Source organism: Hyperolius riggenbachi, chromosome 11 (assembly GCF_040937935.1).
Source record: "Hyperolius riggenbachi isolate aHypRig1 chromosome 11, aHypRig1.pri, whole genome shotgun sequence".
In the NCBI taxonomy this organism is placed as follows: domain Eukaryota; kingdom Metazoa; phylum Chordata; class Amphibia; order Anura; family Hyperoliidae; genus Hyperolius; species Hyperolius riggenbachi.
Window position 1 is genome coordinate 41,332,973 of NC_090656.1, and position 25,760 is coordinate 41,358,732.

At 41.4% G+C, this 25,760-nt stretch overlaps 1 protein-coding gene across 6 annotated transcripts in view; it reads right to left on the reverse strand.

Moving 5' to 3' along the window:
- Positions 1-25,760, reverse strand: part of CEP89 (centrosomal protein 89) — a 363,467-nt gene that overhangs the window by 259,820 nt on the left and 77,887 nt on the right. For all 6 annotated transcript variants that reach the window (XM_068259610.1, XM_068259609.1, XM_068259608.1 and 3 more), the window contains 2 exons: positions 24,801-24,981; positions 6,417-6,584 (listed from right to left, as the gene is read on the reverse strand). In XM_068259610.1, the coding sequence (XP_068115711.1) occupies positions 6,417-6,584; positions 24,801-24,981 (349 nt within the window). The remainder of the gene's footprint in view (positions 1-6,416; positions 6,585-24,800; positions 24,982-25,760) is intronic.

Below are 25,760 nucleotides of genomic sequence, written 5' to 3' on the forward strand. Positions count from 1 at the left end.
AGATTTTCACGGCAGAGGTCCTTTAAGTTGAAATTGCTGGGAAAGCCTGGCCCACCCAAGTTGCCATATTTTCCACTTTTATATGATCTTCTGAAATGTTCAATTGTCATTTGTGTGGCAATATTTTTAATTTTCTGCCCAGACTTCTAGGTATCTAGATTTTCTATCAGTCATTAGACTACTGAGTTGCACTCAACCATGTCTTGTAGATGCACTACCTGCTAATTGCAACTTACCACGTGGCTAGGGCAACATGGTAAGGTGACATTGTGATCGCATGAACACAACCATAGTGGCTGGAGCAATATGGTAAATTGCAGTGACATTCTAATTGCACAAGCACAGCCATGGTGGCTGGAGCAACGTGGTAAGTAGCAATTACTTTGTGATTGTATAAAGACAGCCATAGTGGCTAGGGCAACATGGTAAGTTGCAGAAACGTGATCGCATAAATATAGCTATAGTGGCTGGAGCAATGTGGTAAGTTGCAGTGACATTGTGATCACATAAACAGTCATAGTGGCTGGAGCAACAAGGTAAGTTGCAGTCACATTGTGATCACATACACACTGCCATACAGGATCGGCCAAAGTGATAAGTTGCATGAACATTTGGGGGACAGCAAATGAGGCAGTGAGGCAGTGAGGCGGTGGATGCTGCATCACAAGGCCAATTTCCCAAAAATGTAATGTTGAAATAGATCGGGAATGGGCCTGCGGTGTATGGGCAGCCAACAACTGATCGATTCAATCTTAAATCTGTAAACCCAAAATAAGAATATAGGATTCCAGGGAAGTTCATGTGAGGATTAGTTCTAGAGACACAATTATTTATCACATAAGTTTCCTTGGACTTCAGTTTTGCTTTTAAAGTGTAACCGTTAGGCATAAAATCCAAAATTAATTCTTTATCTTTATCTGGTAAACAAGTCATAAGGATGCTAACCAGGCAATCCAAAAGTTAAATACACTATTACTTTTCTTGTTGATAAATGATCATTCCCCAGTTTACCTGACTCTTATTTGGTACACACAAAATTTGGTACGCAAAAAGGAAGTTGCAGGGCATACTGGGTTGTCCTTTTTTGCTTCTATACTCCCCCCTCAGACTTCACTAATGCAGCCCGATTGGCTGAAGCTTCTTTCCCTCCTGTTTTCCCCTCCCACACCTCTGTTCCTCTCTGATTGGCCAATATTTCTCTTGCTGAGACAACGCACTTTTTATAGTGGAGGGCGGGTAATGCATACACAATCAGGCAGAGGAGAGTAAGGGAGGAAATGACATCAGGATTGGCTTCAAAATAGCCACAGCTAAAATGGGAAATGCTAAGGATTTTCTCTTATTACTGTAGAAAAATCACTAAAATCAAAATGTGGACCGTGCAATACATATGTTATATAAGTACAGCAAGTATTTATCTACTTATATATGTGTTTTTTTTCTGAGATAGTATGGCTGACAGGCAGCTCCTCTTTAAGGACAGCTTTGTGAGATGGATATCAACTACTGCTTGCTCTATCTTGCAAAACTGCTTCTCATATAAAGATAAGACTGTGCTTCACCAGCAGCCATACAAGATTGGATTGAAATGTATTAAAGATAGATCAAGTACATCAGAATGAAGCAAATAAACTTCATAATACACTCATCACAGCACTTGTCTAACATCATTAATGTGATCATAGTACTTCTTCGCTGGAATGCACTTTAACTATACTATGTGTATTCTACTGAAATCCTGAATAAACAATCGCCTACTCATGGATTAGCATTAATATTATTTTGCTTGGATGCCAGTTAGGTTATGTTAAAGCAGCCGATTTTGACTACGTGACGTCTAAATATCCATTCAATTCCAAATAAACCTGAAGTCCTTGGCATTGCTATTTAACTTGTGATGGACAGTGACTTAAATTCTCCAAGTATATCTCGTACACAGAACTCCAATAAAAAACACTAATATGTTCCCAGAAAGTAACAGAAGAACCCATTAGGCCAAATTCCAGACTGTCCCACTGTGTGTGAATTGAAACCTAAATGGATATACTAAAATACATTTTTTTTTTAATGTTTAAAGCAAATCTGAAGCAAAGTCCTAATCCTCAATAGGAGTTTCTACAAACCTAGCTTTATTTGTTCTTAAAAAGCTAAAAAAAAATAATAATAATTATGTTTTATTGTTTCAGCTGAATGACAGTCTTTTAAAGTTTTACAGCTCCCATTTTAAACTACTGATCATTTGTATCTATTCCTTACATGCAGAAGCGTTCCTCTGCCAAGAAAATCAGTGAGAGTTATATACAGTTTCACTTACTGGTAAGTTTAAAGCTTCATACATAAGCTTGATTAAAGTCGGCTAAGGTGGCCAATAACTACAACCTCAGCCCATAATTCGGTGTGTGTGTACAGTAGCCCGCGGCTGCTGCCTTGAAACGATCCACCTGGTGGATCAACTTGGCCAAGTAACGGCTGATTCCTTTGTACCACCGGTTGTCCCGCTTGCAGCGCGATGTCACGCATGCGCCGCTCTATCGACCCTCTGCTCCCCTTCCCCAGCTGACTTTGCATCTGTACAGTGTTGACCCAGTGATGGCACCTGAGGGACTGGCTCCAAATCCCTGATGGGTGACATCAGTCATAGGTTTGTAGGGGCCTTAAAGTGGATCCAAGATAAACTTTTACACATTTCATAATTACATGTATTTTATAGGGCATTCCCAAAGCCAAATACTTTTTTTGTTGTTGTTTTAATGACCTAATTTCCTATAAACTAAACAAGCCGTGCCCACAACTCCTCAAGCGCCTAGGCATTCTAAATCCCATGTAGCAAGTGCTCATGGGAGCTCAGTCTGGGGAGGATGAGGCGTTACCAGCCGGGAGCTGAGATTTCAGAGGCAAGGGAGGAGAGAGGAGGAGTGGGGAGTGGAATTTTCACAGGCTGAGGGGTGGATATGAATAGCAGCTTGCCTGTGTAATTATGCCAAGCAGAATATGGCTGCTCTCATTTGATCACAGGAAGAAATAATAATATTTATTTATTGTATTTATAAAGGGCAAACATAATACCCCACGCTGATATGTTGAAGCTGTTTGCAGTCAGATTTGCTGGGTAAACTATCTAAACATTAGATAAGATATATAGACAAGTTACTTGCCATAGTTTTTTTTTTTTATCTCTGATCCGCTTTAACGGAAAAGAAAATGTAATTTAGAAATCTGAATGTTTCGCTGTGTGTGTGTGTGTGTGTGTGTGTGTGTGTGTGTGTGTGTGTGTGTGTGTGTGTGTGTGTGTGTGTGTGTGTGTACGTGTGTGTGTGTACGTGTGTGTGTGTACGTGTGTGTGTACGTACGTGTGTGTGTGTACGTGTGTGTGTGTGTGTGTGTGTGTGTGTGTGTGTGTGTGTACGTGTATGTGTACGAGAAGACTATGGACTAGTTCTATCAAACAGTGGGCCTGATCCATGTAGCTCTGGTAAAACTGCCATGTGTAGCACTGGCGTTACTCATGTACCTTGGGTTGTGCTAATTGTGCCTCAGAGTTCGGATTACCACCTCACTGGTGCATTTGACCCAAAACGATATAGAAAGAATTCCCTTTACAACACTATGACAGAAAACATAATTCTACAGAAAGAGTAAAAAAAAAAAAAAAACTTGTTATGAAACCTTATTTGTTCTTATAGAGAAAATATTAAAAAAATTGTAAGCTATATTCAAAATGGAGAGACAACATAACAGACCTAAGTGAGAAGCATTGGAATTTTTTGTGATTACAATTATTGCCTCAAGAGACAAAACAGTACAACTTAATACCTTCCGCAGAGTTTATTAGGCTCCCTGGAGATTGTTCTTGATGGGAAGGAAAACAGATAATAACAGCTTTAAATGTCAAGAATCTGAGGGCAATTTTCAGCATATTTTATATTTTTGTTTGCAAATAGCAAAGTTTTGGAAAGAGCTATTAGGTTTTGTTGCATACAATCTTAGGCTTCTGTATATATTTCCCTAAGTTTAGTCTATAAGAATTGGTGGAGGAACATTTTATGATCAAATATAAATTAAATGACTAGGAAGAATATTGCTTATTCCAGAAACATAGATTATTGAGTGTGTGTGTGTGTGTGTGTGTGTGTGTGTGTGTGTGTGTGTGTGTGTGTGTGTGTGTGTGTGTGTGTGTGTGTGTGTGTGTGTGTGTGTGTGTGTGTGTGTGTGTGTGGGGGGGGGGGGGGGAATAACAGAAGGAACAAGAAGCAGAATCCTTCAGTAGAACAGCATATTATCAATAGAGGGGGGGGGGGGGGCAAATAACAGAAGGAACAAGAAGCAGAATCCTTCAGTAGAACAGCATATTATCAATAGAGGAGAGATGCATAGTGGTAAAGGCCATGACCTCCAACAGCACAGACTATTAGGAAAGGACAGTTGAACAGGAGGAGAGATAATGTAAGAAGCAGTCCTCCAGCAGAACTGACTATGCTAGCAGGAAAGAGTTAGCTAATAGAAGGAGCAGAGCTTTCCAGCAGCACAGGGTATACCAGGACAGAGGAGTTAGACATTGGAAGGAGTCGAGTCTTCCGGCAGCAAAGTGTCCTACAGAAGAGTCGTGTTAAACAATGGAAGGAGCCAAGTCCGCAAGTAACAGAGGATGGTACATCAAGAGAGGGGAGTATTCCGTGTGATATAGAAAGTGAGAGAAAAGGAGTTAAGGCTATAAACTCGAAATATTAGTTTCCAGATGGTAGACCTGCAAGCACTTACAGCTGGATTGCCTTCTCTAGACTAGTTTTCCTCCCTTCATATACTGAGGCTGTCTATAATGTCAGAATGTGTAATGCGGAGTAATATGTGCTGCTGAATCACCCGATCCTAAAATTATAGACTGGCATGCAAAAAGATAATGAGAAATTTAGATCGACTCACTAAAAGTATAGATGTCGGCCTACCTGCGAGTCTGACCTAAATTTTCCCTAACTCATAATCTAGCAGAGTATGCCACAGGAGTGCTTACTATGTAGCACCTCCCTCCTCCTCTAAGTGATCATCAGTGGCCACTTGGCAGTATTTCTTTAACGATCCCCATTCTACCCTGCTAGGGTGACAGACTACTTATGTGCCTATATGGGGAGCAGACCTACCTATTCCACCGCCGGATCCTCTCACCTCTTCTTCACTCAGGCATATGAGCAAGCATTAGTGTCAAGTGACATCAGGAGTCTACAAAGGGAAGCTGGTGCATGCTCACCGACTTAAGTGAGGAAGAGAGGAAATTATGCTTTGCAAATAGGCACATAAGGCCTATGGGGTGGGGAATAAGCCGTTGCCCAGGCATGGGAAAATGGGCGTTGTTAAAGAAATACTGCCCAGTACCCACTGATAATCACCAAAAGGAGGAGGGAAGCGCATACTAAGCGCTTTAGTGCTTCTGGGAGGGGAGTTGCATTCTGTGTGCTCTACTACTGATGGTGGTGGTGGCGGGGAAGGGGAGTTACAGTACTGAAGAAACTGGTAGCTAAAGGGGGGCCAGGCCGCAATCGGTTACTAAGTGGAGAATAGCTGCACAGATTACTAAGGGCAGGGTGGATACTGGCCACACTGAGTACAAAGAGGGGGGGGGGGTGATGGATATTGACCACACTGATTACCGGGGGGGGGGGTTAGATACAGACCACACTGATTGCCGAGGGGGGAGAGGGGGAAGTGTAATGGCTGCACTTGGGAACAAGGAAGGGTTAACAACTGCAATACTATATGCAGTGCAGCCACTCACTCCATGACCTCTGTTTCCCTCTCACACTCTGCTTATCTTGGTAAACACTGGATGTCTATTCCTGCTCTAGATGCCCCTAGTTGTCTGCTTGCCGCTCATCTCCTTCAGGACTTCCGGCCTTCAGGGCATCTCTCAACTGACTCTGCATGAGATGTAGACACAACTGCCTACACACATTGGCCCATATGCAATTAACTTTTTCTCCTAAGTTGTCTCCTAGGAGATAATTTTCATATTATCTTAGAATTTTACAATTGAAAAAGTACATACAATTTGGTGAAAAAGTAATATCAAAATTATTTTGAGTTTTTTTTGCGCAAAAATATCACCTGGGAGAAAACTCAGGAGAAAAAGTGAATTGCATATGGGCCATTGGCTTTCACAATAATTGTTAATGATTGCTTCAGGCAATGTGTTATTGGTCATTTCTTTATGATCCTCCAACAAGCTGAATTGTGCTCAGAGACCACAGTGCTATTTGATTTGACAAGTTATCCACACTATTACAAGAAGAAGCCATAAGGAAGAAATTCAACACTTGGGACAGTTATGAAGGCTCTAATGATATCCTGGTATACTCAATATATACTACAAAATATTTATGTTAACTGCAGTAACTCTGTAAAATGAACAAAAGAAAACCACCAACCTATTGGATTTGCGGACGGCCTCCAGCTCAGCCTCCATCATTTTATTGTCAGCTATGAAGTTATTCTTTTGGAGTTGGAGCGCTTTCCTCTGAGCCTGCAGAGTGGCAATCTTGTCCATTAGATCCCGAGTCTCCTGCTCGTTTAATTCCCGCTGCTGCTGCAATTGACTGTCAGAAACAAGCACATAAAAAGCCAATGTATTTTATTCATGAAAGAATCACAAATTCTCATCAGCCTCTGAGCCATTCAATGTTTTGCAGCATCAATCTAAAAACCAATGAAAAATACAACAAAGAGTTGCACTTCATTGCATGATCATTGCACTTTTCCCAACAGAGAGCAAAGTGGTAAAAAACAAACAAACAAAAAGCAAGCCAACAGAAAAGAAGATAATGTGGTACTGACGGAGATGTGAAGGATAAAAAACAGCTCTCATTAGAGCGCATCTGTTAGGAGGGAATTATTGCAAGCTGCCATTGCTGACACCACTTTGAAAAAAATGAAAATTTCTTGGCTGTAATGCTGATCGCACTTTCTGAGCCACTCACCTGGAAAAATGTCACAAATAATATACAGAGTAAATCGAGCAGAAACCACTAGAAAAGTATAGGGGACTAAGGGCCTTATTCGCAAAAGCTTTTCTGTTAAATTATCTCACCTTATTTATTAACTAACCATTTATCTCTCTCCTTATATGACTCATGATTTAACTCTCCTTTTCTAACTTAACTCATGGATTAGCTCTCCTTATCTAACTTAACTCATGGTTTAGCTCTCCTTATCTATTTAGCTCATGAATTATCTCTCCTTATTTGGTTATCTTATGCATTAGCACTCCTTACAGTCAAGGTGAAAAATAAGTAACCTTTGCGAATCAACCCCTAGGAAAGGCTGAAAAGCCCTCCTACTAAAAAGCAATGCTTGTTGTGAGATCTGCCTTCTTAAAACAAGAGGTACTTGCGATAATTCAGCTTTAAGTGAACATCTGTGGTTACCCACAATACACCACTACTGAATATGTAAATTATATATTATACTTTTCTAGTGGTTTCCCTATCCCATACAGCCATATCAATCCCTGCCATGTACTGAGGAGGACCAAAAGTCTAAAAAAGGCTGTCTACACGTGGGGTTGATATGGCTGTGTAAAATTTAAAGCTATAAGCACCAGCAGTTCTGGATGCAAGCCTGGCTACAAGGGCATAAAGAGATAATTTGCATATTCAGTAGCAGTGCATTGTGGGTAACTACAAACTTTCATTTAAAGCTGAATTATCGCAAGTACCTTCTGTTTTAAGGAGGGAAATCACACCAAGAATTAATATTATACCATAGAAACAACACATAATTCATACACAAGCTATTCTGTACTTGAGGTAAACCCAGAAAAACTTCAACATTAAGTCTCATCTTCAAATTCCCATTCAAGCACAGTTCTTTTATATGCATTTAAGAGGAACTGTAGTGGACATAACAATAAATAAAAATGCTTATTTTTACAATATTCATTTATAGATTATTTAGTCAGTGTTTGCCCTTTGTAAAATCTTTCCTTTCCCTCCTGATTTACATTTGGAATGTATAACTGGTGGTGACATATTTAGTTCTGCCAAGTGACCTGTACAGAATGTTCATTACTGAGAGTTCTATGTACAGAGAGATATTGCTTGCTTGGCAGTTGGAAAAAGCAGCTATTTCCCACAAGGCAACAAGGTTTACAGACAGAAAACTGTCAGGACCATGGTCATGACATCACACTGTGGGAGGGATTTCACCACAATATCAGCCATACAGAACCCACTTATAATCTATCTGAGAAAAGGTGAAGATTTATCGTGGGAAAGGGGGTATCAGCTACTGATTGGAATGAAGTTCAATCCTTGGTTAAAGTTCCTCTATAAATGGAACATCACTTTAAAGTGAAACTGTGGAGGGACTCTGCTTACTACCTGATAGTAATGCTGCACGCTAGGCAGCTTTTCCACCTTCAGTAGCTCACAGCAGCTTTACTACATCAGCAACAAACAGGGATTTACTGTGCTCCTGTGAGCCACCATGACTGGATCACCATTTTACAATGACAACTACTATCTCTCTTTTGCCCCTATGAAAAATGCATCGGGCCTCAGAGTTTGTGCAGAAGCCAAGTGATGCCATCACCAGGGAGCAGAGAGGGGCATGAACAGGACAGCAGGTAGTGGCAGGGGTGAGTGGATATGTGGCATAGGGAGGTGGTGCTGCTGAGGTTGGACATGGCTGGGCTTCCAAACCAGGAGAGCCTCATTCATGAGAACAGCTAGTGTTGCTGAAATGATGAGGATGTTTACTACACAGCTTTACTGGCAGACAAGGAAGACGCAAGGAAGTCGCTATAAATGTATTTATTTACACAGCGCTGACATATTACGCAGCACTGTACAGAGTTTATATTGTCATGTCACTAACTGTCCCTTAGAGGGGCCCACAATCTGGTCCCTACCATAGTCATATGTCTATGTATGTATCGTGTAGTGCATGTATCATAGTCTAGGGCTAACTTTTTGGGATGTGGGAGGACACCGGAGTGCCCAGAGGAAACCCACACAAACATGGGGAGAACATACAAACTCCTTGCAGATGTTGACCTGGCTGTGTTTCGAACCAGGGACCCAACCCTACAAGGCGAGAGCGCTAACCACTATGCCACCATGCTGCCCAAAAGCTGCTGACATCAGGGTGATATGGGTGGGCAGGAAGGAGAATGAAAAGCCGCAGGAGGGACAACAGAGCTCGCTATACATAGTATAGTTAGAACTGGCATCGGGAAGTGGCGGTGTGTGGCAGTGGGTGTGTGGAGATCTTCAATCAAGATCATTAGAGGTGATTGGCATGGGACATTTCCGAGGATATTGGCGTGGGAACTTTTTTTTTTTAAAGGTACAGGCAAGTATTTATGGTTAATTAAGAATAATTTAAATTAACCCTCTGTGGAAATGGGTAAGGGGTACTTTATACCGCTTTACTCATTTCTCCTGGGGGAAGGGGCAGCATCTGGGGGTCCCCTTCTTAAAGGGGACTCCCAGATGCCACCATAAACACCCCCAGGGCATCATCGTCCCCCACCTCCTCCTGGGGCACCGGATTGGATAAGGGCTCTGCGGGAGAGGGGAAGGCTTGGCTGCTCCTCTCCTCCAGAGCCCCCCCATACCATGGACCATGCAGGCTGGTATAGCTCAGGGTGCGAAGCCCCACATGGCTCTGCATTCTGGATGCCTCCTTTTTGTTTTTATAGATTTTCCACACTCTGAACATGTATATAAATGTGTTTATTTTTTATATGTTCAGAGTGTGGGAAATATAAAAAAAAATGACATGGGGTCCCCCTTCTGAGCCTCTTTAACCCCTTGTTCCCCATGCAGGCTGGGATAGCCAGAATGCGGAGCCCCGGCTGCATGGGGCTTCGCACCCTGAGCTATACCAGCCTGCATTGTCCCCCTCCCCCCCTCCCCCCGGAGCCCTTGTCCAATCCATGGACATGGGGCTCTTCCCCAGTTCCAGTACCCCAGGAGAAGGTGGGAGTCAACGACGCCAGGGGGGGGGGGGTCATGGTGGCCTCTGGGAGTCCCCTTTAAGAAGGTGACCCCCACCAGATGCCCACCCAATCCTCAGGAGGAGGTAGGGGCTGCTGAAGTCCTGAGGGGCTTTAAGAAGGTGACCCTCCCCCCCCCCGAATGCCCAACCCCTCCCCAGGAGAAATGAGTACAGGGGTATAAGGTACCCCTTAGACATTTTCACAAAGGGTTAAATGAAAAAACACAACAACAGAAAAAGTCCTTTATTATTCTTAATTAACCATAAATACTTACCTGTACCTTAAAAAAATATTTACCCACGCCAATATCCTCTATCTTGCGATCTTCATTGAAGATCTCCACCGGCCGCCGCAGCTCTCAGCTATACTAAGTATAGCTGAGAGTACTGTCATCAGACGCTCCACTGCCGGCTCCCACTGTCCTCCTTGCCTCCCACTCCTGCCATCCCCCACCCATGCTGGCACTTAGTGCACCCATAGGTGCACTAAGCGTCAGCATGGGTGAGGGTGATAGGTGTGGGCAGGTGGGGAGGACAATGGGAGCCGGTTGTAAAGCGTCCGCTCTCGGCTATACTAAGAATAGCTGAGAGCAAAAAGCATGTTTGAATTTCCCTCCAAGGCTCCTCATTGGTTTCTTAAAGTGAATGGGAACCGCATTTAAAAAAAAATTGAAGCAAATACTTACCCAAGGAGAGGGAAGGCTCTGGGTCGTATAGAGCCTTCCGTCTCCTCTCTCGGTGCTCTCTATCCTGTGCTGTTTCCCCCCGTTTCAATCCCCCCCCCCCCGAAAGGGTATTTGGAAATCTTCGGGGGCCGTGTCCCCCCGAAGACCTGCTGCTCCATACTGCACAGGCGTGAGCATGCAAGAGAGTGTGCTTGCGCAGGCGAAGTACAGGGCCGCCCTTCTTCAGGAGCACTCGGGCTCCCTGAAGACTTCTAAAGCCTCCTTCGGCCAGATAAAGCAGTATTTGACTAATTTAGTCAAACACTGCTACCGGGCGAGCCAGCACTGGAACGAGGGGACCAGGAGAGGAACAGGGAGGCTCTATAGGACCCAGAGCCTTCCCTCTCCTTGGGTAAGTATCTGTCTCATTTTTTTAAATGCGGTTCCCATTCACTTTAACAGACCAATGGAGATCAGGAGGATCCTGTCCTTCACATACCCTGAAAAGTTGGTGTTTCTAGCACGTAAGTGGGCCTTGCTATTAACTACTAAAGTCGGTGGCCCTGGAAACATTTCTCACACTCAGAATGAGAATTTAAAAATTTATTTTCTCAGAAACTTTAAGGTCTTTTTGAAATTTTTCTTCTTGTACCAACTGTTCTCCTTCACATACCCTGCAAATTTGATGTTTCTAGCACGTAAAGGGGCTTTGCCTTTTAGTGCTAAAGTTGGCGGCCCTGAAAACATTTCCCACACTCAGAACGGGAACTTTAAAATCGATTTTCCCAAAAACTATTATTAGGTCTTTTTGACCTTTTAGCACGTAAAGGGGCTTTGCTATTAACCGCTAAATTCGGCAGCCATTGACTTCAATGTAAAATGCAAAAGCAAATTTTTTTCAAAAAAATTTGCGTTAAATGCAAATGGCAAACAGCCCAAGTTTGCCGGGAACTGTTCGAGCCATCTCTATGGAGAAGCAGGTAGGATCATAGCTGGTTGCCAATTCAGTAATAGACAGATAGTGATAGCAGATAGTGACAGGCAGCAGTGGCGTAGCAATAGGGGGTGCAGAGGTTGTGATTGCACCGGGGCTCTTGGGCCAGAGGGACCTCACTCAACCGCAGTATTAGCCCTTTATTGGTCCTGTGCTGGTAATAATCACTTCTATAGATGCTTTGAATAGTAGTTAACATTAACTAACTGTTCCCCATGTTCTTCTTGCACCTCTAACACTGCGGTGCACCGTATCAATGGTAAATGTATAGAGTGTTTGGAGGGGCCCAATGTGAAACTTGCACTTGGGCCCAGTGCGCCTCAGCTACGCCACTGACAAACAGGTAGTGATATTGTGACATGCAGGTAGTGATAAGTAGATAGTGACATTATGGCACTCAGTGACACAGCGATAGTCATGTAATAATAGCAAAGAATGACAGGTTAATAGTAACAGTGATAGGTACCGGTAGGTAATGACAGGTACCAATAAGTAGCACAATGACAGGCAGTTAGTGACAGATAGTGATATGGTGATGGGGGTGATGCTAGGTACACACCCCATGGGGACTTCGGAAGTCGAGTCCTCCTGAAGACAGGAGACTCCATACTGTGCACGTGCAAGTGCGCGAGAGAAGGCGCTCGCACAGTATGGAGCGGCCCGATCGATTATTTCCAACATGTCCGATCTGAATATCGATTGATTTTTTAATAGTATTTTTAATCGTTTTCTAAATCTTTTTTTATCAATTTTCATAGAACGGAACGAAAATCGATCGAAAAAACGATTTGTCAAACGATCAGAAAATCAAAATAAAAATTCAGATCAGACATGTTGGAAATAATTGATCTGCCAGAAAATTGTATGGTATGTACCTATTATTAGCAACAGCTAGTTACAGATAGTGATACGATGATGGGTGTAGAGATAGAAAGTCGTGAGAGTGATTAGCAGCAAACAGTGACATCATGGCGGGTAGTAAATAGGATTTTGTATTTGCATTATTGATTGGACACTATATATAAATGCCTCTGAAGAAAGTGGTTAATGAACAGCTTCCCCTCATCATCTCAGAGGCACTAACCAGCTGTTTTCTGGGATTCTGGCACACAGATTCCTGCATACGGTTAATCTAGGCAGTTTATCCTCCTCTAGAATTTTTCCAGCAATGCTAGAAGAGAAGCACAAAGCAATGAATCAGGAATATTGCCCATTCAGTGAAACGGCACTGAGGAAGGAGAATTCATCTTCCACAGAGCTGCGCTCTCCTGTTTCTCTTGTTTAGTATGATTCATCAGATGAATCATCTGTTGCAAAAAAACAAAAAAAAACAGAGAAGGAAAACTCTTAAAGGAATGCCAGCTGTACTCTGGTGAAAACACTGCCAGGTTATATGCAGGTAATATTCTCTACAGCAATGCTGATGTAACACGGAATGCAGTGCTTATAGGATAGGACCATTCTAATATAAACTGCTTTTACTCCTCACTTACAAGCTACGAAAAACTAAATCTTATAGTATTAGTGTACTTGAAGGTTATTTCCATTATATTTTTTGAATCTATCCCAATTAACTAACCTAGTTGAGTGTATGCCCCACCTTCCAAAATTCCCTCATGCTGAACTCCACAGGTCTTAAACTTCAAAATGACCACACTACTTAAGCACACAGCCATGGAGTTTAAGCACCCGGAACACACTTATTCTGATTGGTGCTGTATTAACTCCTCCTCCTCCTTCCCGCGCATTCTAGGAACCACTGCTTCACTCCCACATCACTGCACCCACCAATACACATAGCTCACCAAAACCATGCCATGCCACTCAAACTGGAGGTGGAGTATGTGGCTTTACAGCCATGCCTCTCCTCTAATCAGGGGCAAATGGAGGATGTGAGAAGATCCAGCACATTGCGTTCTCCCAGAAGTCACCATGAGAGGCCAGGCTAGCTCCTCCTGACGGGAGACTCAGATTGAAACCCCAGGTTGTCATTATCACTTGAGCTAGAAATCTTATGAGACTATATGGGAGGTGTGATTTGAGGCTGCACACAGACACAGAGATATAGAGAGATAGAGAGATAGAGATAGAGATAGAGATAGAGATAGAGAGAGAGAGAGAGAGAGAGAGAGAGAGAGACTATATGGGAGGAGAGAGAGAGGGAGAGAGAGGTTTCCCTTAGAACAATCACACCATTAGTTTTAGGACCACACAGCTCAATGTGCAAGTACTTCTCACCCTGTTCAGTAACATGCAGCTATAATGTCACTGTCTTTAACCACTTAAAGAGAATCTGTATTGTTAAAATCGCACAAAAGTAAACATACCAGTGCGTTAGGAGACATCTCCTATTACCCTCTGTCACAATTTTGCCGCTCCTCGCCGCATTAAAAGTGGTTAAAAACAGTTTTAAAAAGTTTGTTTATAAACAAACAAAATGGCCACCAAAACAGGAAGTAGGTTGATGTACAGTATGTCCACACATAGAAAATACAACCATACACAAGCAGGCTGTATACACTCTTCCTTTTGAATCTCAAGAGATCATTTGTGTGTTTCTTTCCCCCTGCATCTCTCATGCACTAAAGTTTCAGGCTGTTTCTTCCTGCAGAGTGCAGACAGCTCTGCCTGTATGTAATTCCTCAGTATGTGAAAGCCCAGCCAGCTCAGAGGAAGATTTATCAAGCTTGTAAAAGATAAGAGAAAAGAGAGAAGCTGCACTAATCTAAATAATACACAGGCAGTGTGCAGAGAGGGGCCTGGAGGGGGGAGATGCATCACAGAACCACAACACTGAATAACTTGGCAGCCTTCCAGACACAGGCTGACAAGTCTGACAAGAGAGAGATATGTTGATTTATTACAGAGATGGTGATAGTAGAACGTGCTGCAATAAGCCAGAACACATTAGAATAGCTTTTGGAACTTGTAGGATGATAAAAAACAGGATGCAATTTTTGTTACAGAGTCTCTTTAAGCTCTCAGTCATTTTCACTTTATGCATCCAAGCAATGTTCACCTCCCATTCATTCGCCTATAACTTTATCACTACTTATCACAATGAACTGATCTATATCTTGTTTTTTCCGCCACCAATTAGGCTTTTTTTGGGGGGGTACATTTTGCTAAGAGCTACCTTACTGTAAATGCATTTTGACAGTAAGAAGAAGAAAAAAACGGAAACAATTCATTATTGCTCAGTTTTCGGCCATTATAGTTTTAATATAATACATGCCTCCATAATTAAAACCCACGTATTGTAATTGCCCATTTGTCACGGTTATTTCACAGTTTAAATTATGTCCCTATCACAATGTATGGCGACAATATTTTATTTGGAAATAAAAGAGCATTTTTCCCATTTTGCATCCATCACTATTTACAAGCTTATAAAAAAAAATATATAGAAATATTTCATCTTTACATAGATATTTAAATAGTTTAAACCCTTAGGTAAATATTTGTGTTTTTTTTTTAAATTGTAATGTCTTTGTTTTTTTTTAAACATTTTATGTGGGTATTTTTGGGAGGGGGGGAAGTAAATAGTGTTTTATTTAGGGAAAAATTTGTGTAGTGTAATTTTTTTTTTTACTTTTAGATGTAGTTTTACTCTTTGGCCACAAGATGGCAACCTCGAGTTTGTTTACATGACGTCACTCTAAGCGTACAATGTACGCTTAGAGGGACATAGTCTCAGAAAAAGCGTAGCTTCCGAGAGAAGCTGTCGCTTTTTCAGCGGGGGAGAGGAATCAGTGATCGGACACCATAGCCCGATACATTGATTCCTGGGCTACCGAATCCGCGGCCGGGAGTGCGCGTGCACGCGCGCGATCGGCCGCGGGAGCGCGCCTGTCCTCCTTGACGTTTTTATACGTCAAGGAGGACAAAGTGGTTAATAACATACAATTCTCATTTCAGCACATTCCTAAGTGAAGAATGTCGAAATTCTGCCCCAAGTGTCAATTATTTTGTAAATCCACCATTATTTGTCTGCACTACTTTAACTCTTGAGCATGGAGTTCAATAGAGCTTCACAGGTTGCCACTGGAATCCTCAGACTCCTGCATGACGACATCCATAAAGCGGGTGGGTGTTAGCGACCTTGAGCTCCTCCACCTTACATTTAAGGATGCCCCACAGACACTCAATAGTGTTTAGGTCTGGAGACATGCTTGGTCAGTCCAGCACCATTACCCTAACCTTTAGCAAGGCAGTGGATGTCTTGGGGGTGTGTTTGGGGTCGTTGACATTTAGGAATACTGCCCTGTGGCTTAGTTTCCGAAGGTAGTGGATGATGCTCTGCTTCAGTATGCCACATTACATGGTGGCATTCACGATTCCTTCAATTAACTGATTTTCCCATTGCTGACAGCCCCAAACAATGATACCGCCAACACCATGCTTGACTGTAGGTGTGGTTGCTGCTACACACACTCAACACCATCTGTATCAAATGTGTTTATTTTGGTCTCATTAGACCACAAGACATGGTTCCAGTAATCTATGTTCTTAGATTGCTTGTCTTCAGAAAACTTTTTGCATTCTTTCTTGTGCATGATTTTTAGAAGAGGCTTCCCTTTGGGACGACAGCCATGTAGGCCAATTTGATGCAGTGTGTGGCATATGGTCTAAGCACTCACAGGCTGACCCCTCACGGCTTCAACCTCTGATGCATTGCTGCCAGCACTCATACATCTATTTGCAAAAGACAACCCCTGGATATGACGCTGAGCATGTGCACTCAACTTCTTTGGTTGACCATGGCAAAGCCTGTTCTGAGTGGAACCTGTCCTGTTAAGCCACTGTATGGTCTTGGTTAAGCCACTGTGTTGCAGCTCAGTTTCAGGGTTTTAGCAAAATTCCTAAAGCCTAGGCCATCTTCATGTAGAGCAATAATACTTTTTTTTTTTTTTACAACCTTAGAGAGTTCTCTGCCATAAGGTGCCATGTTGAACTTCCAGTGACCAGTATGAGTGTATGCGAGAGCAATAACACCAAATTTAGCACACCTGTTCCCCATTCACACATGAGACCTTGTAAAACCAGTTACATGGCCCCGGGGAGCACAATTGTGACATTCTTCACACAGGGATGTACTAACTTTTGTTCCAAGAGGATTAGACATTAATGGCTGTATGTTGACCTATTTGGATGGGAGAGCAACTTTACACTGTTATACAAGCTGTACATTGACTACTTTACATTGTACCAAACTGTCATATCTTCGTTGTTGTGCCATGAAATGATATAATAAAATATTTACACAAATATGAGAAGCGTACTGTATATACTAGACCACAAGTCTAGAAATGTAGGTCTAAGTCACTAAATAAAGGTATACTGGTTGACTTATACACGAGTCATGAGCAACACTGAGTAATGTGTGCACTATCTAGTGACATTCCCATTTGCAGTAGTAGTAGTAGTAAGTGATAATTTCTTGATAAAGTAAATGCCAAGAAAACAGAGGTCTGATAGTCTTGGCCACAACAACCAACAAGGAAAGGGGCAGGGGGAAAGATACTGGGTTGCAGGAAGGGGAGTGAATAATTGTTGCACTTGGGGGCCTGGAGGAGTTATTGGCTGCACTTTAGGGACAGGACAGGTTAATTATTGCAATACTGTATTTAGTGCAGTCATTAACCCCTTCTGGTCCCCAAGTGCAGCTGTTAATTCTTCCAAATCCCGAAGTGCAGCCATTAACTTTGCTGGGCAGTACTTGCGTCAATAGGAAATTCCAGTTTAAGAGGGTCAAATATCGGAGCCGACTTATACACGAGGTCAACTTATACATTGGAAATTTAAAAAAATACAGCTGCATTTATTGTAAATTGGAATGTATCAAAGATAAAACGGTGGCACAGTTCAAATCCCAGCCATGGCACTATCTGCATAGAGTTTGTGTTCTCTCCATGGCCTTCATTCACAAAGCGGTGCACCGCTTTGTGAATCAAGCCCCATGTCTGTGTGCTTCCTCAAGTCACTCAGGTTTCCTCACACAGCCCAAAAACATACAGATGGGTTTATCGCTGTACGATGTCAGCCTATACAAACAGGGCTGTGGAGTCGGTACAAAAATCTTCAGACTCCAACTCCGACTCCTCAGTTTATGAAAACACGACTCCGACTCCAACTTCAACTCCGGGTACCCAAAATTGCTCAGACTCCGACTCCTCGACTCCGACTCCTTAGTCTAATACTTAACAGGGCTGTGGATTTTGTACAAAAATCATGCGACTCCGACTCCCAACTCCGACTCCTCAGTTTCTGAAACCACGACTCCAACTCCGACTCCGGGTGCCCAAAATTGCCCCGACTCCGACTCCACAGCCCTGTATACAAATACTAAATAATAATAATGATATTGGCCTGCTAATGACCTTAATTGGCATGTTTAAGACGGGTATTGTACATGTATACTGCTCCAAATCCATGATGTATAAAAACAATGCATTATCAATCAAAGCCTAATGTTCAAATATTTTTGCCACCCTGAAGGATAAGATAACTAACACTATTAATATATTGTTAGTGTTAGTGCTCACCAATAAATTAATATATCAGGATTAGAGTTCAAACCTATTTTTTATTTGAATGCAAATTTCTCTTCCAATGGAAAAGTGACTCTTAAAATGGCCACACATGATGCAATAAAATTATCTGATTTCACTGCAATTCGATACAAAAAAATGGATTTCTCAAAAAAAATCTAAAGCTTTTTTTTTTTTTTCCTTCTTTTTAATTCGGGCAAAAACTCAGATTGACTTTTATCGAATAAAAAACGGGAAATCCAATCAGAAAGGGTGGATTTTTCTGATCAATTTTTAGTAAAACTGAATGGTGTATGGTAGTTGTCAATTTATTAATATATATTTTATGCTTTGTATGCTTGACCTTTTGCTACTGAATCTCTAATACAGCCGTTTGAATTATAGATTGCTCCAGTGCTCCCCAAATCCATGTTTTGTTCTTATTAATATATACACCCAAGTAATTTTCTCAGAGTTTCCAATTATTTTTATCATAATTGAGGAACAATTTAACACGTGTGTGGTACATTGGTCATATTTTTGAAATGTTAAAGTCAGAAAAATTGATTGTTATTCTTGAATTGAACAATTAAAAAAAATGTACAGTGTGTGGCCACCTTAAACTTTTGCAAACATAGGAGGAACATTTCAAATGGATATGAGTTACATAGCATATCACATCATTTTAAAGACTATCACAACAAAGACCCTAAACTCATGAGAGTTACAGCAGTTTAACATATCCCTGAAGGGAATATTGGTAGCAAGCTACAAAAACTACACTCACGTGCAATGTACTGGATTTTTATTTTGAGAACCTTACTCCCACAGGGACTTAACGTGAACCTCCAGACTAAAAATCTACTCAGCAGCACTGAAAAGGCTTGGCGTTTCTTCAGAACTTTGTTTTTCTTACCCAAGCCTCATTTTTAGCTGCACAGAAGAAAACTGCCCAGGCATTTTTCCCCTGATGCTGTGCAAAGCATGATGGGACTTCTGACGTTGTTCTCGTTCTGCTGTTTTGGTGCAATTTTTTAATTTTGAATGAGATTTGAAGCCTAGCACGCGCAGCTGGGAAGGGTGATCAGGATACAGGACAGTTGGAACTGCGTCTCATACTCCGTCACCTCCTTTCAACCAAAAAGATGGCTGCCCCCATGAAATCACAAACATTTGCCTGTTAAAACAGGGTGGGTAAGGGATTATATTACCTATTTTAATTAACATAACTAATGTAACTTAAAGCGGTATAAAATCCTGACATAATATTCAATAAAAACAGGTTTTCCTACTTTTATATGCCATACGGTTAGCATATTTGCTTTTGTGCATAAGAATTATTATTCATTTAGAAATTATACATTCCTAAAGTACACTTATTTTACTCAGAGAGCTGACTTTGCATTTTATTTATAACTGCTTTATTCATCCCCTAACTTAATCAGAAAGCATTTATGCTTGTCTGACTTTGTTCAGGGGACCCAGCAGTGTGAGAGAAGGCTTTGTTTACATTTCTCACTTGATACAATTAAACACAAGATAACATTATGTAAAGTTCTGTGTTAACCCTTTGAATGCAGTTCTAGTAAAAAAAAAAAAAAAAAAAAATGCTGGTTGTATATAATATGCTGTAAATAATCTATTAGAGCAAAGTAGAAATGCTGGGTTTCATTACGCTTTAAAGGGAACCTTAACTGGTGGGGAAAAAAAATTCACTTACCTGGGGGCTTTCCCAAGCCTCCTGCAGCCGTCCTGTGCCCGCGCCAGTCCTTCGGTGCCCTCCGGTCTCCCTCCGCGGCTAAGTTTCGTTTTCGGCCGACTACCAGTCGTCCTCGGGCAAAGAGTCCTCTTCTTCCGCATTCCCCGTCGTAAAGAGCCGTAAAGCGCGTCCGCATGACGCAAAACGGTGCGGGCACAGGACGGCTGCAGGAGGCTTGGGAAAGCCCCCAGGTAAGTGAATTTTTTTTCCCCACCAGTTAAGGTTCACTTTAAGTATGTTTGTTTAGGCTGAAGTTCCACTTTAATGAATGCATAGAACATAATCTGCATTAAGGAGAAACGTAGCTTTTACTAATTTTATTTATCGCCATTTTTATCATTTCTCATTTTTATGATAGTCTTAATACGATTTTTTTGTTTAATTGTATGTTATAGTAATTTAAGTCTGGGTCAGCTTTGTTCTAATAATAGGTCCTAACAAATAAGGACACTGAGGCTAAGTTCACAGTGGGACGTTAAAGTCGCGCGTTAAAACAACATTTAACGCAGAATAACTCACTGCAATGAAAAATCAATGCCCTGTTCACAGTGCACACGTTGCATTGGTGTCTAACGCTGCACGTTAAGTAAAAGTACTGCATGCAGTGCGTTATACACGTTATTAGCTGCGTTGGACTGTTTGCACATGCTCAGTAATGACTTGGAAGCATACTTTTCATTGCCTGTATTTTTTACTGTATCTGCTGTATGCGACGGTAACGCTGCGTTGCCACTTTTTGGGTGCGTTGCGTTGTAAACTTGCGGTGCGACTTTAACGTGGCATCAAAATGCAACGTCCCACTGTGAATCTAGCGTGACAAGCTATATAGTTAGTATGTTTATAATAATTTTAACAAATCCCTTTTGAATTACTCTATTTCTATCCACCAGGTGGTGCCAGATTGATCAGCATATATTACAGGTATTATCAATTACTCAAATAATAAAAAAAAAAAAAAAATACATATAGATGTTCTATTATAATACCCTTGCACAATAAGTGCCACTCCGTTCCCCTATCTTTAATAAATTATCACATTTTCTTCCATTTAAATATACTGTATTTTAAATAAACTATATACCCATTTCTCTATAAAAGATATCAAATTTCATAAAATTTTCAAAATATTTGCATTCTGCCTTTAATTTTAAAACTGCATACCGAAAAATAGCCTCATACCATGTATTTAACAAAATATTAGCTTATCCAATTGTCCTAAGTGTAGTTTATTTATTTGCACTACACTAATATGGCTGCTGAGTCATTATAGCAGAGCATGAAGGGGGCAGGCTTGGCCTTGAAAAGACATCAGAGAAGAAAGACTCAGCTATAATGATTCCTGAGCAAAGCCAGACTGAATGCTCAGTCGGGGATTTTATCAGGGCTGCTAACAAGCCGGCTGAGCAGTAACTGATGAAACAGAGAGCAAGGTAGGCGTTTTCTCTAATGTTCCCACTGTTATATATAGTAAAATACATGAGGGTGCTTCGTCTCTGGTTCACTTTAAGACTTATACCCTCCACAAAATTGTCGCTTTGTCCAACCCCTAATTGGACACATCAACATCTATTTATATCCTCAGCTGGCAGGAACAGAGCTATTTGCAGGTGCTCACATTCATGACCAAAAATTCTACAAGTAAGAGGCTTTCCTTTTTAACCCACTCCATATTGTAATGCTTTCAACTACCAACTTAACTACTTTGGTACCTGCTTATACTACTTAAAAGTACCTGCTAGCAATTTACACCATTTAAAGGTAAACTAATCACTGCTTTTTTTGAAGGATGCACAATGGTAATGTGGTATTGTTATGCAATCCATATATTTCATAATGCTTCCACCTTATCAGTACCTCACTGTTGCTAAATAGTTTCAGTTTAAAATTTACTGCACATGCACTTTGGATCAAGCATTTACATTGCTAATGCACTTTGTAATGTCACTATGCAGAGCAACCTCCTATGGTTTTTAAAATATCACAGGATTTTATTATGCATAATGCTTTTACTGCTATTAGTATTTATATTGCGCATGCACATTGTTACCAAATTAAGAACATGCACTTTGCAATATTATTTATGCATTATTTGCAACAGGATTATGTATATGTATAAAAGTACCTGTTAGCAAGTTACATAATTTAAAAGTAAACTACCGTATTTTTGTACCAAACTGGGGAGAAAAAGTGACTGTGTTTTAATAGTCTGACTGTAGCAATCTTACCTATCTGAGCGCTGGTATCTGAAGGGTGAAAATACTCCAATGAGGTCCGTGGGGAGTTGGCAGCAGCGCAATCCGGTATTGCTGAGGCAGTGCAGCTGCTGCTGCAATGATCTTCAGTGCTGGTCCTTTAATGCCTGTCCGTCTTGTCATCAAGTGGCAGCAGTGTGATCGGCCCAGTGTCAGCGTAATGCGGGCAGAGCAGGACATCTTTAGCCGCTATACTCGCCCAGTCCTCTGAGGCCTCTGTACTGCCTTGCTAATTGGTTCACCCCATGACCCCGGTGCACGTGTGCCGCAGGTCATGAAAGGGCGCCAATAAACAAGGCAATACGGAGGCCTCAGAGGACTGTGTGAGTATAGTGGCTGAAGATGTCCTGCTCTGCCCGCATTACGCTGACATGGGGCTGATGCAGGGACGCAAAGCCGATGACAGAAGAGGAGACCTGCATTATGGATCTTAAAGCGGCTGTTGCTATGCTGCTCGGGGGTGGCGAGTTGTGTACGCTGATTGCGCTGCTGCCGCTCGGGGAAAGGACGGGCCGGCATTAAACAACTAGCACTGAAGATCATTACAGCGGCTGCCGATATGCCTCAGAAACAGAGGATCGCCCTGCTGCCTCACCATGGTCCCCATTGGTGGTGAGATCTCATTTTATGTAGTGGTTAGCTAGCATAGCTAGGTTGGGGGAGGGGGGGCAGGGGTTTATGTAGTGTAGTTTAGCTGGGTGGGAGGAAACCAGGGGTAAATGAAGTGTAGTTGGGGTGGGGGCATCAGGGGTTAGTGTAGTGTAGTGTAGTGTAGTTGGTGGGGGTAGAAGAGGCAGATAGAAACATCTTGGGGGAGGTCAAAAGTCCATAGGACACTCCTGAACTATGGATGCACCTAGATTTAGTATTTTTTCCCCAGGTTTTCGCCCTCTAAGTCTTATAGTCAGAAAAATACGGTACTTACAGCCTTTTTTTCCACCTCCTCAGTAACTCACTGTTGCTGAATAATTTGCTTTTACATTTTACTGCACATGCACTTTGGTTTAAAAAGAACCCAAGGTGACTTCCTAAGAATGAAATCCGCACACAGAGGCTGGGTCTGCCTATACTGCCCAGCCTCTATTGCTATCTCAATCCCCCCTAAGTTCCCCCTGCTCTCTGCTATGCCCCATAAATCACAGCCGCGCTGTCGACACACAGCGGGCTGTGCTTACCTATGGAAATTATGCACATGCACTTTGCAATATAATGTATGCATTCTTTGCAACAAAATTATGCACATGCACTTCTTGAAACATTATGCATCATTGCACATTCACTGTTTCTTACAAATTTTATAAACAGACATTTGTCTACACACAGTATTACTCTTGCATTTTACGTGGACAGTATCATATGATATATATTTACACTTTCCAGCATATTGGTATATATATATATATATATATATATATATATATATATATATATATATATATATATATATACATATATATATATATATATATATATATATATATATATATGTGTATATATATATATATATATATATATATATATATATATATATATATATAGATAGATAGATAGATAGATAGATAGATAGATAGATAGATAGATATAGATAGACAGCCACTAGTCAATATATAGCTTTTATGATATTTCTATTAAACTTTATACAGTTTTTCTTGTGTGTGTGTATTATATATATATATATATATATATATATATATATATATATATATATATATATATATATATATATATATATATATATATATATATATATATATATATATATATATATATATATATATATATATATATATGCACTTGTATTGGCCTGAGAAAGCGGGGCCAAGACCCGTGACACGCGTTGTCTACCATGCATGAATAAACTTGTTTTTCCATTAAATAATGGTTTGTCCTTCTGAGAAGGTAAGAATTTACGCTTCTCATATATACAACATCTAGTAGCACCGTATCATCAACGGCGCCTCCACCAGTGTTTTTTAGTATAAACCAGAAACAGAGTTATGCTATAGTGAGACCTGTGTGTCTACATTTTTACTAGTACCAGTGGTTGGAACAGGCATAATAACTCAACGTGGAGCTGAGAAATAGTGAGCAGAGGTCCTGATCTTCCCTACTGCTCATTGAAGCCATCTATGACAGTGAAGGACCAATAGGAGGCCTTGAAAGGTTAAGAGAGATGTCTTGCTCCTGACACTGACAGACTTCCTCCTGACACCCTAAGCAAAATAATTTAATGGGTATAGCTCTGGAAAAAAAAATAGATCACTTTGTCATACAGTTTGCACTAAAGGTAACCTGATTTGTACCTTATGTGCTCAGTTCATATCGCCCAAGTTTACTTCAACGTAACTTTCTACCAAGAGATGATACCAAAACCACCAAACAGCAGCTTTCTACAAATAAAATAAAGACTTTCTCTCCACATTTCTGCTATCCTCCAAACCAGGCATCCAAAATGAAAAGCAAACATTTGCAGTCACGAGCTAAAACACTGTCACATAATAAATGTTGACCTTTGCCACTAGTTAGGAAGCCACGCTTCTCTTTATGTGACAATAAAGTGGATGAATGTTGATGAAGACATTACTGCTCATTACACAGGATAGGGCACGATACCTCTTTAATTCCTTCACCATGGCAACATGCTCCTCTGCTGCGACTCTGCCATCCGTGTCCGCTTTCAGCGCTTTGTACTTGGAGCGTAAAAGTTCCTGCTGCTTTTTTAGTTCCAACAGCTCCTCTTCTTGGCTGAGCTTGGAAGCTTCCAAAGTCATTAACTGCTTTGTTAATTGGGAGGCTGCAAGCAAGGAGGATATTTATGTTAATCTATGGCAGACACGACAAGGTCACTCCTCCACATAATTTCCTGTTAGCCTTATGAAATCAATAAGCCGGGCCCCAAGATGCAAATGTCGTGTTAAATATTCTGCTGCGGAAAGGAATTGTAATGAGCTCTAGCTGGAGATGGATGGGACCATGACTGGGCGCTCAAGAACCATTTTATGCAAGATGTTTAATAATCTCTTACATAATCAATAACACACAGGTCCGGGAGTGTTTCATCTTACATCATGTTGAGAGGATGTAGCAGGAAACAGGAGATGCCATTGTCATGATATAATTTAGGTTCACTTTAAAGCTCGACCCCAGTATTCTTTTTTTTTTATATTACTTTATTGTAAATAGCTTTAAAAGAAGTTAGATTTTTTTTTTATTTAAGCCTTGTACACATGGTAGATGAAACTCGGCTGAGGAAGCTGATAACATCCGCCTCTGGTAAGAATCTAGCACATGCAGCATGCCTCCCCCCCCCCCCCCCCCATTGCCTCGGCTAGCGATCATCCTGGTGGATCAATTCGGCTGAGCGCTAGCTGAAATCATTCTCCCCACTTGCCCTTCCTGCTGTGTGATGTCACTCCCGCGCTGCTATGTCAGCACTCCATCTCACCAACAACAGAATGCGTCGCTAGTCTTCAACCTTGGCCCTTCAATGTCGCCCAGGGGATAAAGGTCCCCATCCACACTGGCAGTGCCAGTTGTAGACTTCTTGCTGCTTGAAGCAAACATTGTGAGGAC